At 40.5% G+C, this 15,848-nt stretch overlaps 1 protein-coding gene across 1 annotated transcript; it reads left to right on the top strand.

The window, feature by feature from the left end:
* Positions 1–81: 81 nt before the first annotated feature.
* gcat (glycine C-acetyltransferase) lies at positions 82–14,703 on the top strand. Its single transcript, XM_003220969.4, has 9 exons — positions 82–313; positions 4,105–4,235; positions 5,563–5,664; positions 7,517–7,663; positions 7,746–7,900; positions 8,082–8,164; positions 9,615–9,786; positions 12,257–12,378; positions 13,831–14,703. Exons 1-9 carry the CDS (start codon positions 121–123, stop codon positions 13,980–13,982), a joined length of 1,257 nt encoding a protein of 418 aa, XP_003221017.1. The 5' UTR covers positions 82–120; the 3' UTR covers positions 13,983–14,703.
* Positions 14,704–15,848: the final 1,145 nt, after the last annotated feature.

Raw genomic sequence — 15,848 nt, 5'->3', positions numbered from 1 at the left:
TCTTTAAATAAACACCGCCGCTGATTGGCCGCGGCGGGACCCGCCTCCGCTTTCTGATTGGGCGCGGCCTGTCCCACGGTTCTCGCCCGTTCTTTCTGATCCGAGGGGCGAGGAGGAGGCATGTGGGCGAGGAGTGGGCTTTTTTTCGGGGCTTCGCGGCCTCTGGGCGCCCGGCTGCGGTCCGCTTTGGCCCAGTTGGAGCATGTGCTGGAAGGGGAGCTGGAGGGCATCCGCGGGGCCGGGACCTGGAAGAGCGAGAGAGTCATCCTCTCCAAACAAGGGCCGCACATCCAGGTGGAAGGCAGCCGGGGAGGTAGGTAGGCGGGGACCCAGCTGGAACAGGGAAGGACGGGGAGAGAAGCTTGGGTCGGATGCTGCTTTGGAAGTGAACTCTGTAGGTGCATCCACACTGTAGAATTAATGCGGGTTGACACCACTTTCGAACTTGCCTCAATATTATATGGATTTTGTACAATCACTTTGAAACAGTATTCAAAGTGATTGTACAAAACCCATATAATATTGTTCGTGATTACTGTGAATTCGAACAGTATAACTAGTTTAATATTCAAATTATTCACTGAACTCATTCATTTTCTATTTTGTATATAAGTGGGCTATTTGTTTTAGTTTAACTACTCGGGAACCCATTCATATTGTATTTTTCAAAGTGGAGTTTATATATCTGTGGAAAATCCAGAGTGGGAGAAAACAGTCTTGTCTGCTTGAATCAAATCTTAGTGTTGCAATTGATCACCTTGGTTAGCATTTAATGGCCTTGCAGATTCAAAGCCTGGCTGCTTCCTGCCTGAGGGAATCCTTTGTTGAGAGGTGTTGGCTGGCCCTGATTGTTTCATGTCTGGAATTATCCTGTTTTTATACTGTTCTTCTTTATTTACTGTCCTGATTTTGGAGTTTTTTTTAATATTGATAGTCAGATTTTGTTCATTTTCATGGTTTCCTCCCTTCTGTTGAAATTGTCCACATGCTTGAGGATTACAATGGCTTCTCTGTGCATTCTGACATGGTGGTTGTTAGAGTGGTCCAGCATTTATGCTGTGTCCAGATAAATAAAGAACCTCTGAGGATGCCTGCCACAGATGTAGGTGAAACACCAGGAGAGAATGCTTCTGCAACATGGCCAAACAGCCCAGAAAACTCATAGCAACCCACTAATTAAAATTGTTTGCTAAAGAAATCTGATCCATCCCCAGGAGTTGCAACACAAGAGCTATCTAGCCGGGAAATCTAAAAATGCACGCTCTAAGGTTCCAGAAGTTGGAGCCACAGAAATTAATATGATGTGTGTAGCAGCACGAGGTGGCGCAGTAGCTTAAAAACTGCCAAGCTGCAGAACTTGCTGACCAGAAGATTGGCAGTTCGAATCTGTGGGATGGGATGAGTTCCCGGTGTTAGTTCCATCTTCTGCCAACCCAGTAGTTCGAAAACATGCGCATGTAAGTAGATCAATAGGTACCACTTTGGCGGGAAGGTAACAGCACTCAAAGGTTTCCCCATGACATTAAGTCTAGTCGTGTCCGACTCTGGGGATTGGTGCTCATCTCCATTTCTAAGTTGAAGAGCCGGTGTTGTCCATAGGCACCTTCAAGATCATTTGGCTGGCATGATTACATGGAGCTCTGTTACTTTCCCACTGGAAGAGTACCTATCGATCTACTCACATTTGCATGTTTTCAAAATGTTAGCTTGGCAGAACCTGGGCTAACAGCAAGAGCTCACCCCACTCTCTGGATTCGAATTGCCGACCTTTTGGTCAGTAAGTTCAGCAGCTCAGCGGTTTAACCCGTTGAACTGGGGACTCCCTGATATTGACACATATATAAATAACAAAATGTATAGGGGAACAACACACCTAATGAAAGGTTTTCTTTATACTTTTTCAAAATACATGATTTATTGCTTATTTCACATAGATTTAGAGGTTTCATGTTATGTTTGCATGACACATCTTTACAGCCAGCACACAAACGTGCTGTTACACAGTTGGGAAAGCCCTGACGTATAGGGTCAACCGGGAACTATGCTGGCACTTGGATGACTCAATGAAGCAGAGCGCAAAGCTGCAAATTGGACATTGAGAGGCAGCTTGTAGGTATAACCACTGTACAGTCATAGCACCATGATTCCTCTTTAATTGCCATGGCAACATATTGTGGGGATTGTAGTCTGATGACTACAACTCTCTTGCTGGCAATTTTAAATAGTCCTCCCTAAAGTCACAGGATTCCTTAGGATGCTGCCATGGCAATTAAAATGAAATCAATGTGCTGTAGGTGTGGAAGAGTTCCAGATTTACCTGTCTGTCTATCCATAGTTCTCAGTTGAAATCAGTTTTTTTCAATGTAGGAAGCCAAAAACAAACCACCCGAGTGACTTCGGTGTCAGTACAGCTACTCTAGATTTTAGTTGAACTTTGAAGGACCCATCCCAAAATGCTGAACTGTATCTCTGAAACAAGTCCTCTTTAAAGTTCAGACTGAAACCTGGAACAGATTCATTGACATGAGACTCCAGTAGTTACTAATTGCATGGAGTCATGTGACCTTGATGTGCTCTAGTTAGAAGAGTTGAAAAGAGTTAAATGACCCATGGATCCAGCCAGTGAAACTAAATTGCTTCCATACTGTGTGAGATGATGGGAGATGTAGACTAAAATATCTGATGGGGGACCAGTATGCCCCAACTCTGAATCAATTGATGTTGCATTATGTTTAATTCATTGTGCAGTCAGTAGAATTCACGATAACAATACCTTATTTATTTGTTTAGCCTGAAATGTACTTACTTCCTAAAAATATGGCATTTAAGATTGTATAAATTAATTTATATTAAATAGCAAACATCAATTAGAATATATCCTCCAACAGTAATAATACCCTAGCTAATGCAGACGTTGAAGAATGATAGCTAGTATTGGCACGAAAAGAGGTGGGCGGATATATTTGCACAGCCAGGAGAGTATGAAAACAGCAGTTGTTGAACTTGGAAGCATATCTAAAGGGCAAGTGCCGCTACTAATGGTATTTATGAAAAGAAGGATGTAGAGCAACTAATATGTTCTGCACCTTGAAAGGATTGTTATGGGTTGCTTCACAATAACAAGATGCTTCTGTTTTGGTGATGTTTTTAATAACTTATGTTAGCTTTGGGTAATCTTCTAATTTTTGTTATAAGCCACTAAGGATGCATCAATCAATGCAGTTTGTTTCCACCTTAACAACCGTAGCCCAGTGTTATGGAATCATGAAAGTTTTGGTTTCACAGTGTCTTTAGCCTTCTCTGCCAAAGAGTAGGGTGCCTTGTCAAACTATAACTCCCCAAATTCCATAGCAGTTGAGCCATGGCTGTTACATAGTGTCAAACTGCATTAATTCTACAGTGCAGATGTAACCCCTGTCTTGAAATATTTTCTAAGTCTTTTAATGTATTTAAACATACATCAGATCTCAGGAAAGTTACTTCTGTGTTCCTTTTGTATATTTTTAAATGTTAAGCAACACAGGCAATCTGCAACATATTTAAAAAGAGAATTGTTCTGAAGATTTCCAGGTGAAACAGTTTATTGTTATGGTCATCATTATTGAAAATCTGGGAGGTCTAAAGGGACCAAGGGGTGCTAAAACAACCTTGGAGACCCATCATAGGTAGGATAGCATTGAGAAAAAAGGTTAGGACTCCTCGGATTTGCTTGTCTTGTATAGCTTCTGGCCCAGTGGTTCTCAATCTGTGGGTCCCCAGGTGTTTTGGCCTACAACTCCCAGAAATCCCAGCCAGTTTACCAGCTGTTAGGATTTCTGTGAGTTGAAGGCCAAAAACATCTTGGGACCCCAGGTAGAGAACCACTGTTCTGACCCATCTAGCTGTGAAATTCTGGGTGATGTGGTCTAAACATAACTTTCGAGCTCTGTGTATAAGGAGCTTCCCAGATTGGATGAGTAAGAAAGATATAACAGCTTAAGAAAATGAATACGGCTCATATTCCTACATGTATTGTTCACTTCTTCCTGCTAATGTTTCACATGTATGGTATCTTGTTTGTTTTATTGTAGTCAGCAGAGAATTTCTTTTTTGCTCTTCTTGCAGATATTCTGAATTTCTGTGCCAACAATTACTTGGGGCTCTCCAGTCATCCTGAAGTGATCCGTTCTGGATTGGATGCCCTGAAGCAGTATGGTGCCGGCCTCAGCTCTGTCCGCTTCATCTGTGGAACACAAGTAGGAAAGAGTGTTTCACTTTTGTAAAAGTACCATAGTTTTATGGTGTTTAGGGTGCCTTCCCCCAGTGAAAGTGGAAAATCCACACATTTGAAAATTGTTATCCTGTTGAAACCCCGGTAAGCCCCTCTGTAGGAATCTCTAGGTCCTCCAGCATAGCTCTGTGGCCATCTTGTGGCTGAAGATGACTTTTGGTTGCACGGAAGGATCTAAAGATAATATCAAATCTATAAATAATCAGACCTGCAAAAGCAAATAATCAAACCTGCATTTAAAAAAAAAGCAAAAGGATCTGCATTTTAAAAAGTGGGGGAGAAATTGAAATTCTGCATGAAGTTAAAACTGAAATTCTGCCAGTTCTAGTAGAGTTAGCTAGAAATGGAAAGAACATTTGAGTACTGGGTTGCTGTGAATTTTCCGGGTTGTATGGCTATGTTCCAGAAGCATTCTCTCCTGACGTTTCACCCTCATCTATGACAGGTATCCTTAGAGGTTGTGAGGTCTGTTGGAAACTAGGCAAGTGGGGTTTATGAACATTCCACAGATATATATAAACCCCACTTGCCTAGTTTCCCAACAGACCTTACAGCCTCTGAGGATGCCTGCCATAGATGTGGGCAAAACCTCAGGAGAGAATGCTTCTGGAACATGGCCATACAACCCGGAAAACTCACAGCAACCTGGTGATTCCGGCCATGAAAGCCTTTGACAACACACATTAGAAGTAGTAGAAAATCAGGTTTTATTTTGCATCAATACGTGTGGGGTTTTTTAATGTTGCAAAGCCCTGACAATAATAATCCTGGACAAGAATATTTGTGGTTTAGGATTTACTTTATTTGAATGAATTTGAAAATCGTCGCTTTGCCCAGGGAAGCATTTTTCTGGAAAATAATGATGTTGGGCTCATTCTTGGCAAATATTTCATGTTTTTTTCACTGAAATGTTGCATTCTGCACAACACTGTGTGCATAAAACATGCTATTAATAATTCAGAACTTCTGCATAAAACTGAGCTTTCTTTGTGTAATTATTCCTGAATTATAATATGAATTGTGAAGACTTCTGTACAGTGGGAAGTTAATAGCTAAAAGTAGTAATTGCTTTCTTCAGGAAGAAAATTAGCAAAGGAATCTAACCTACAGCTGATGCAGAATTAGCGTATTTGCATGTATCTGCTTATGGGATATGGTTTTATTCAACTTCAGATTTGGCACAGAACCAAATATCTATTCCCAGGAAGTGTAAATCTTGCTCAGCCTACTTTTCTGGCTGTAACATTAGGAATAATACAACTCTTTACTGTTGCTTTTTTCCAACACTTTAGAACATACACAAGGATCTGGAGGAGAAAATTGCTCTCTTCCACCAGAGAGAAGATGCCATTCTCTATGCCAGCTGCTTTGATGCCAATGCAGGACTCTTTGAGGTTTGTAGCACATTTGGACGTAAATCATGGATGATAACTAGAGAAAAATCCCTAAAGAGTTTATCATCATGATAATTTCTATTGGGAAGGTTTGTTAGTGCAGCAAAAACAACATCAAAGTATTGCAACCTAACAAATTTATTATGTCATAAGCTTCACCAGATACAATAAATATTATTTCCATTGTCAGGTGTTTGTCCATATTTGGGACAGGTACAGGTACAGATTGAGTCTTCCTTGTCTGAAATGCTTGGGACCAGAAGTATTTCGTGGTTTTGTGCCAACTCTCCTTCAAATGAAGGTGATAATTGCCCTTCTAGCCCTAATTTATTATTGCCTCTGCATTTTCAACCAGCCTGTCCGGAAGTTCTATTGCACAAGCTCCTATCCTCCAAATTCCGGTATTTATTACTGTTCAGGCTATTGATGGTTTGCTGATGTTGTTTTATGTTGTTATAATGCTGTTCATTTTACTGATTCATGTTTTTAATCTATGTTTGATCAGGATCATCCCCATGTAAGCCGCCTTGAGTCCCTTCGGGGAGATGGAAGCAGGATATAAAAATAAAGTTACTACTACTACTACTACTACTACTACTATTATTATTATTTAGAATATTTGTATATACATAATGAGGTATCTTGGAGATGAAATCAAAATCTAAACATGAAAGTCCTTTATATTTCATATGTAGCCTGAAGGTAATTTTATATGCAGTATTTTAAAACAATTTTGTGCCTGAAACACAGTTTGTGTACATTGAACTTTCGCAAAGCAAAGGTTTTGCTTTCCCGGCTTCCCATGTGGATGGTTTAGGAGTATTTCAAATTTCAGAATTCTGGATAAGGGATGCACAATCTGTACCAAGAAAGAAGGCAAATAGTGAAATCAAATGAAACTAAAATGTAAAAGCTATCTGACTGTTGCACCAGTTAAACCAAAAAACTCATCCAATTGTTAAGAGCAGCCATAATTGATCAGACCAATGTAGCACATTACTATGTTAAGTCCTACTTATAGTTGGATAGACAAATTGTTTGGGTGAGTGGGTTTATTAAAACAAACAAAAACACATAGACCAATGTTTTCACTTCTTTAGGAGGCTTTTCTCTGTAGCAAAATAATATTTTATATTTGCACTATTTACAAAAACAAGGTTTCCATAACACAAAGTTCTTTATACTTCCTTCTTTGCTTCCACGCTGGGCTTCTTTCTCATGCAGATAAACAGCTCTGCTCTCACAGAGCCTCCTCTTACGCTGAACATATGTGCACAGGAACATCACACAGTAGCCTTTACACACAAGAGCCTTCTCACACTGGAGCTTCACACATGAGACCTTTTCATACAGGAGCCTTTCACACTCAGGATGACATTACCTTTAGCCCACTAACTTTAATAGGCTTCTGCCTACTCACTCTCCTTAGGGCAACACTAGCTTATTTAACCCTTTCAGTGCTTGACTCACATTTTTGTAATTAAAAATACCTAGTTAATTTTTAATATTTTAATATTTGTAATATTTTAATTCCACAGGTTTCACATGTGTGGTATCTTATTGGCGTCAGTAGAGAATTAAATTTCTGGAGCATCACAAACACAGTTTGACACCACTTTTAATTGTCATGGCTCAGTGCTGTGGAATGGTGGGATTTATAGTTTGGCGAGAAAACAGTGCTATTTGGAAGAGAAGTCTAAACACATAGTAAAACTGCAGCTTCTGTATCATTGAGCCATGACAGTTAAAGTGGTTTCAAACTACTTGTAGAAGCACCCTCAGTCAACTAAACTATATATAATAAAGAGAGGCATATAAGCATTATAAACATACTCTATTTGTTGGGACACAGGCATTACTGACTCCTGAAGATGCAGTAGTTTCAGATGAACTGAATCATGCCTCCATCATCGATGGGATCCGGCTCTGTAAGGCTAATAAATACCGCTACAAGCACATGGACATGCAAGACCTGGAAGCCAAATTGCAGGATGCACAAGTGAGTGAATGCCATTGCTTCCCTGTTGTTCAGCATTATTGAAAGCTATTTGTTTCCTCATGACATCTGCTTGTCTGTCCAGAAATGTCGTCTACGGATGGTGGTCACTGATGGTGCTTTCTCTATGGATGGTGATATTGCCCCTTTGAAGGAAATCTGCAGCCTAGCCCAGAAGTACAATGCTATCGTTTTTATTGATGAATGCCATGCCACTGGCTTCCTGGGACCCAATGGACGGTAAGGAATTCAATTGTTTTCCTTTGTCTTTTCCTCTGGTGTCAGTATGGTTTATTGGATTGTACTGCCACTTAGATCCTTGATGATCTAAGTTCCATAAATGTCATAGCAGTATCTTTGGCTGGATATTTGCCATGAGAGGTAAGAGGCCCAGGTTAATCCAACTATCCTCTCTTTGCAGGGGCACAGATGAGCTTTTGGGAGTGATGGATAAAGTCACTATCATCAACTCAACCCTTGGAAAAGCACTTGGAGGAGCAGCAGGTGAAGTTTCTAACAGTGGTGTCCTGTTTTGGTATTTAGGAGAAAATGCAGAACATACTTTTTTGTTTCCTTTTGGTATTGTATGCCTTGAACTTCTACACTTTTTGCACTATTTTAGACCATAGACAGTTTCTTCACTCATGTATAATAGTACAGTAGACCCACATAATGAATCCGTTCCAGGACACTTGATGTAAACCAGTTTTTGGGTATAAATTGGAACACTATTTTCTTACCTGAAAGGAACAATGCCTTTGACCTCCAGGTGAAGCATACCAAGAACACATGTATCAAACTCAAAGCCCATGGACCAAATTTGGCCCTCCAAATAATTTTATGTTGCCTTTCAGGTGCTGAACTACAACCCCGATATCATTAGACATCATGAATCTAACTGATGGGAGTTGTGATACAATAAAATCTAGAAGGCTGCAGTTTGTTTTGGTCAGTCAGCATAGTTGTAATTCCTATTATCCCCAGTCCGCATGCCAGATAATAAAAAATGATGGGAAATATAGTTCAATAACATCTGGGACCCAAACTGGGTAAAAACTAGAGAGCACCATCCACTATGTAAAATATATAGTTGGCTCTCTGTATGCACAGATTCTCAGTCTATGGATTTGAAGGCAACCATAAGGCTGATGTGACCCGTGGTGAAAATGAGTTTGACACCCCTGCCATAGAACCATGCAGGAGAACCTCACAATGTTCTCTCTAGGCCAGAAGTCCTCAAACTTTTTAAGCAGAGGGCCAGTTTACAGATCCTCAGACTGTTGAGGAGCTGAATTATAGTTTGAAAAAAGCATGGACCAATTCCTATGTATACTGCATATTTCTTATTTGTAGTGCAAATACAATAGCAATACAATATTTAAAATGAATAACTTTAATCAACATGAACTTACCAGTATTTCAGTGGGAAGTGTGAGCTTGCTTTTGACTAATGAGATAGTCAAGTTAATAAAGATTATTGTTATTGTGTGCGTTCAAGTCATTTCGGACTTGAGGTGACCCTAGGTCTATGATTAAGAGCAGGGGCTGGGTAAATGACCTTGGAGGCCGCATCCGGCCCACGGGCTTTAGTTTGGGGACTCCTACTCTAGGCTTTCGGCAGAATTTGTGTTCAAAGTTTTTTTGCATCTAACTGAAACTACGTTCAGTGAGCTTGTGTAACAGGTAGGCATACTGTACGTCAGTTATCTTGTGGGTTGCAACTTCCAGAATCCCCTAGTCAGCATGACAATGCTGATTAAAGGATTCTGGAATGTATAATCTCCTAAAACCTCATGTACTTTTCAAACTTTGTGCTCTGTTTGAAACAACCTCCTGTCATAGTCTTCGTTGCCTAACTGAAACTTTAAAGGAGTGCAGAAACTCCTGGCCCAATACATAATGGGCGACAAGCTTCACAAACTTGCTGTCAAATACTAGTTTTGTCTCTTTTCAGGTGGCTACACAACTGGCCCCAAGGCACTTGTTGACCTCCTCCGCCAACGCTCTCGGCCGTACCTCTTCTCCAATAGCTTGCCTCCTGCAGTGGTTGGCTGTGCTTCCAAGGCTTTGGATCTGCTCATGAAGAGCAATGCCATTGCACAGTCAATGGCTGCCAAGACCACACGGTAAGTCAAGAGGCTAACAAGATTTAGGTCCTGTATTTAAATTAAGCAATTTCACTGAGACTGCATAGAAGACACTATCTGTATATTTATGTTCTCATTGATGCATACTTGCTCACACATGCACTCCATCACTGTCTATCATTCTATGCAGATTAAGAAACTACCCTGTTTTCCCGAAAATAAGACATCCCCGAAAAATAAGACCTAGTAGAAGTTTTGCTGAATTGCTAAATATAAGGCCTCCCCCAAAAGTAAGACCTAGCAAAGTTTTTGTTCGGATGCATGCCCAGCGCCTGCCAAATAGAACACCAGAGCATGCAGGATTGGTAAATGTACATACTAGTTGTACATGGAAATAATGGTAGTAACAAGAAATTCTTGATAGGATTCACAGTTTGTCTGGTTATGTTGGTTTGTGATGACAACTACTGTACAGTATATAATAAATGTTCATTTTGTGTTCAACAATAAATGTGAATTCTTCTTCATAGAAAAATAAGACATCCCCTGAAAATAAAACTTAGCACATCTATGGGAGCAAAAATTAATATAAGACACCATCTTATTTATGGGGAAACACGGTAGGAAATGTGTAAAAAAAGTGAAGCATGCATCAAAATGTTGCAGTGCCTTCCCATTCACATTCCAGCCAGCTTTGGCTTCCTCCAGAATACTTCATTCCACCACCAAGTTTTCTTTACTTTATTTACTCCTTGTTCTTCTAGCTTTTGTACTCCCTGTATTCTATAGCGATTTTATTTATTTATTTATTTGTTTATTCTTTGAACTTATATGCCACCACTCCCCTAGGGCTCGGAGCGGTTTCCAAAACAGACTAAAATCTAAAACAATTTAAAAACAGCAATAACAGAAATCAAAAGCTGCCGAAACAGGTGTGTCTTACATGCCCTGCAGAAGGCTGATATGTCCCGCAAGGCATGAACTTCAGGTGGCAGGGTGTTCCAAAGTGATGGCGCCACTGCTGTAAAGGCTCTGTGTCTAGTTGCTGTTAGGCGCAAGATCTTAAAACTAGGAACTTCCAATAGGTCTTGGTCCTCATAACGGAGGGATCCTTGGGGTTGGTAGGGGATGAGGCGGTCCCTCAGGTACATCGGCCCCAGACCATGTAAGGCCTTAAAGGTAAGTACCATCACTTTGAAGGCGATCTGGTGCTCAATTGGTAACCAGTGCAGCTGTAGTAAGATTGGTGTTATGTGGCATCTCAACGGGAATCCTGCAAAAAGCCGAGCTGCTGCATTTTGTACCAACTTGAGCTTCCGGATCACCGACACAGGAAAGCCAATGTAGAGGGTGTTACAGTAGTCCAGTCTTGAGATGACCATGGCCTGGATCACCGTGGCTAGGTCGTCTCTAGACAGATAGGAGGCCAGCCGTCTAGCCTGCCACAAATGGAAAAAGGCGGTTCTGCTAACGGTGGAGACCTGGGCCTCCATCGTCAACAGAGGGTCCAAAAGGACTCCCAGACTCTTTACCAATGATGACGGGCGTAGTGCCTTGCCATCCAGGGTAGGTAACTGAATATCCCCACTGCGATGATGGGGATAGGGAGAGATTTTTTCTAGTTTTAAAAGTATTTATTATATTTTTACATTTTTTTTTTCATTTGCATAACATGCTGATACCTTTCTTATGATTTTCACTGGCTATATATTTTGGCTACATGCATTAACTGAGATTTTGATAACAGGAAGCCTCATTCCTTTTTAGATGTTTCTATGGCACAAGTCAGAATGGTAATAGTAAACTAAATCACACTGTGAAGCAGAAGAGAAGGGAGAGCTGATACTCTTTTCTTAAAAATATATTAACACATCGTTTCAAACTACATAAAGCAGCATTTAAAGTATGCAAAAAGATCACAAAAATAAAACATCACACAAGAGATCCGTTCCAGGACCCTTGACATATGACATATGACAGAAGGCATAAACATGTAAACAAAGCTGATATTCTTAAACTGGTCAGTTGCAGTTTGTTGTTGTGTATCTTCAAGTTGTTTCTGACCTGTGGCGATCTTAAGGCAAACTTAGTGTTTTCTTGCCAATATTTTTTTCAGGAAAGAATTGCCATTACTTCCTCTGAGACTGAAAGAATGTGACTTGTCCAAGGTCACCCAGTAGGTTTTATGGCTGAGAGGGGATTCGAACTCTGATCTCTAGCATTGTAGTCCAACACTCAAACAACTACAAAGCTTATAAACTTAGGGCAAAGGATGTCAGTAGTGGTTGCAGTGCTGGATTGAAGCTTGAGATCTTGGCTCTGATCTCCACTGAGCCATGATAAAACTTACTAGGTGACTTTCAGCAGGTTCCCTCACTCAGGTTTACTACTTTAGGGATTGTTCTGAGGATAAAGTAGGAGAAGACAGTTATCTACACTACTCTCAGCTGGAGATAAATTTGCAAAAAATAAAATGCATGGATTTTGAAGGCCTTCCTTTTTCTTGAAGGTTTCGAAGCAAGATGGCAGCAGCTGGGTTCACCATTTCAGGCAGTGATCATCCTATTTGCCCAGTGATGTTGGGTGATGCTCGGCTGGCTTCAGGGATGGCTGATGACATGCTGAAGAGAGGTAACTGTTTTGTGATAGGAAGCTTTGTGTAGCTTGTGAATGCTTTGCCATCAGAGTTGGGTCCAGTTAACCATAGAATGTTTTAAGTGCCCGTTTTCCATTTTATAGTGTGTGCAGATATTACTCACTGATACTGCATGTTAGAGTAACAAGTATTCATAGCATTTCTTAGGCAAATAAAATTCAACATAGAACCTGCCCTTTGTTTCAAACATATAGATCTTTACTGAGCAATGACAGGCAACCAGGGAAGTTTATTCTCCTTTAGCAAGGGGTTCCACAAGAAACCAGGAAAACTCAGCTTTAGCCTAGAATTTGGGAAATGCAAATGACTCCGGCTGCAAATACAGGCAGTCCCCAAGTTACAAACAAGATAGATCCCAGCTGGCATCGCTTGCAGGCAAGCATCCTTCTGATTCAGGACTATCCCCCCCCCCCCCCCAAACACACACACACACACACACACTTCAAATGCATAGACATAAATTTGGATTTCCTTGATGAAGCAGGGGACATCTCAATTCTTAAGCACAGTAGCAAATGGCACTTTCACTCTCACAAGTTAGAATATTTTGACCCAAAACCAGCTCATTATATTGGCAACTAAGGCTGAAAGTCTCACACCTGCATTTCTTCTTGTTCTTGGGAGATGAAAGGCTCAACCTTTCATCTCTCCCTAAATCTGTTGCCATCACATTCTGCCTTATTATGGAGCCAGTCCTTGTTTAAATGACTTGTGGATTTGGTTTTAATCAGCTTGGAAATATTTACCCTTTTTGGATTGTGACTCTCAGAGCCTCCTTGGGAACTTCTGGAAATTAGTGCAACTTCAAGAGCCCAAGTTGCATCTTTTCACAGGAGATTTTCTCAATGCTCCATAGGGTCGGCATTATCTTCAGAAAACCAGTTTGACCCATAGTTGTAAGTTCTGTTATATGTACTACCAAACTAACCTTAAGCATGTTGGTCTAATTTTGGATTCTGGTCTGATTAGTACTTGGATGGAAAACCAATTGGAGATACTGGGAATTTCTAGGTAGAGCTAGAAAACCAGCCAGAGTTGATAGATAGTACTGGGCTAGATAGATGCAATATTCCAGTTCAGAATAAAGCAGTTCCCGATATGGTCTGCTTTTGCTGGTCATATATATTCTTCTTTTTGTTAACTGCCCATCTCAATGGCCAAGGCTCACAAAATAAAATTAAGACAATAGAATAGATAAGTATAAACATGCCACAATATAAAATCTGAAACAAGCACTGCAGTATAATAGTTAGAGTGCTGATCTGGAACACCAGAGATCCAGTTTCTAGTCCTTACTGAGAATTGAAGTGCACTGCATGACTTGTGAGTATAAAGTGTGGAAGATACCACTGTATACTACCATGAGCTCATTAGAAGGGCAGACAGATGTGTAACAAGTGATTAAGCTTTCTCTTTTCTCCCCAAAGGCATCTACGTCATTGGATTCAGCTACCCAGTGGTGCCAAAGGGAAAAGCTCGTATCCGGGTGCAGATCTCAGCTGTTCACAGTGAAGAAGATATAGACCGATGTGTGGAGGCCTTTACTGAAGTGGGGCGCAAACACGGAGCTTTACCTTGAACAGGAGAAAAGTGAAAGCTGTGGCACATGCAGAGCTTGGAAGAGTCATGTTTCTGGAGTACAGCTCCCAGAATCTGCCATTGGGCTCCCATAGACATTGGCCCTGCTGGCTGGCTGTTACGGTAAAAAAAAAAAGAGAAAAAAGAGAGAGAGAGCTTTTCCAAAGTCTGGCCATAGGATGACTTTCAAAACCAAAGTCTGGAAGTGGGCCATGTCACTTTTTGAAGAACAGATTATCGCTTTCAACAATAGCTTGCTACTCTGCTGGATTGTAGACTCTGTCCACATTCTCTTCTTGCCAAAGCAGTCATATTCAGCTTCATAAGATATTAAAAGAAAACCAGAACTTGGGTCAGTTATTTTTTTGTACTACTGTATAGCTCCCAGAAATCTCCAGCCAGCTTGACTATGAGTTTCAAGTATTTGTGGTACAAAAATGTAATATTCCCTTGTTCTGAACAATGGATCTATGCACACTCTCCACATATTGTTCGACTGCAGCTCTCAGCATTGTTCACCATTTCCTTTGTTCCCTAAAGATATTGGGAGTTAAAGTTCAGCAATAGTAGGAGGGCTGAATGATTTTCAGTCCTTTTCTTATTATTTCCAGCACTCTTTCATGTCTGGTTTCAGTCTAATACATGCCAGTGTGTTTTAACTCCAATCTCAATTGCCACAGTGCCTGGAGGAGGGCAGAGTAATAAAGGTGATGTTGACCTCAGTTTCTTCGAAACTTCTTTTCACTGAAATAGATGGGATGTCTGATAGGAAGGCAGGGCTGGCAACTTGAATTGTGCTTCAACAAAAATGAAGAACTACAATACATTCAACTTCCATCATCCCCCCCACATTGAGGGCAGAGATCAGGTATCTAGACCCATGAAATATAATGGATCTTTGCATTCAAGTAATCATTGCATAAGCCAGCTGGTGCCTCCCACTTCTTTCCCATTTCTTCATCTCTCTTAGTGGCTACTAGATTTTAGTATTACCTCACATGATTTATTTTGTTGTATTGGCTCTTAGGTGTTCATATTACATATGCAATGAACTTGATGTTGAATATAGAAACATCAATGTCTGATGAATCCTGTTTGTGAGTACGAACTTGCATTTGCTTTCAGGTGGCCTGTCAACTTACAGCAACCTCATGAATTTTATCAGGTTTTCTTAGGCAAGGAATAATGAGAGGTAGTTTTGCCAATTCCTACCTTCAAAATATAATCTATAGCAATTGGTACTATTTGGTAGTCTCCCATCCATACACTAACCAAGGTTGATCCTCCTTAGCATCCAAGATCAGGTGGGATGTGGTGCTTTTAGGTCACCTGGTGAATCCTAGCTTTCTTTTAAAAACAAGTATATTTTACCTGCAAGGGCTACAAGGAAAGACTTAACACTGGAGACTCATATTCCTTTCTTATCTCACAAAGTAAAGTGTGGTTGAAGGATCTCGTGGCTGCAAGTGTAAGTTTAGGGCTTTTCACCAGTTCCTGCACCCAATCCACCACATATTACTAATTTTTCAATATGCTCATGACAAATAAGCAGAAAGTCTAGGTGTATACATTGTAAAATATACCAGTGGTGCAAAATTTGTAGTGCTTGCACTATACCAACATTTCTAAAACCACAACTTGCCCTAAAACAAATCTCTGCCCTAAAACAAATCACTCTGGACATGAGTAGAGTAGGAATGAACTTTAATGGTGTGCAGTGTCCAAACACTGAAATCCAAATAGTGTGCTTTTCTGGTGATGAAGCACAAGGTAGTCTAAATATTTTTGTGGATAACTTCGAAGTGATGTAATTATTATTGTGGATAACTTCTCAGTGATGTAAATCATGCATTTAACCAGTTTGTCA

The sequence above is a fragment of the Anolis carolinensis genome, chromosome 5 (genome assembly GCF_035594765.1).
Source record: "Anolis carolinensis isolate JA03-04 chromosome 5, rAnoCar3.1.pri, whole genome shotgun sequence".
Classification (NCBI taxonomy): domain Eukaryota; kingdom Metazoa; phylum Chordata; class Lepidosauria; order Squamata; family Dactyloidae; genus Anolis; species Anolis carolinensis.
This window is presented reverse-complemented; position numbering and strand designations above follow the sequence as displayed.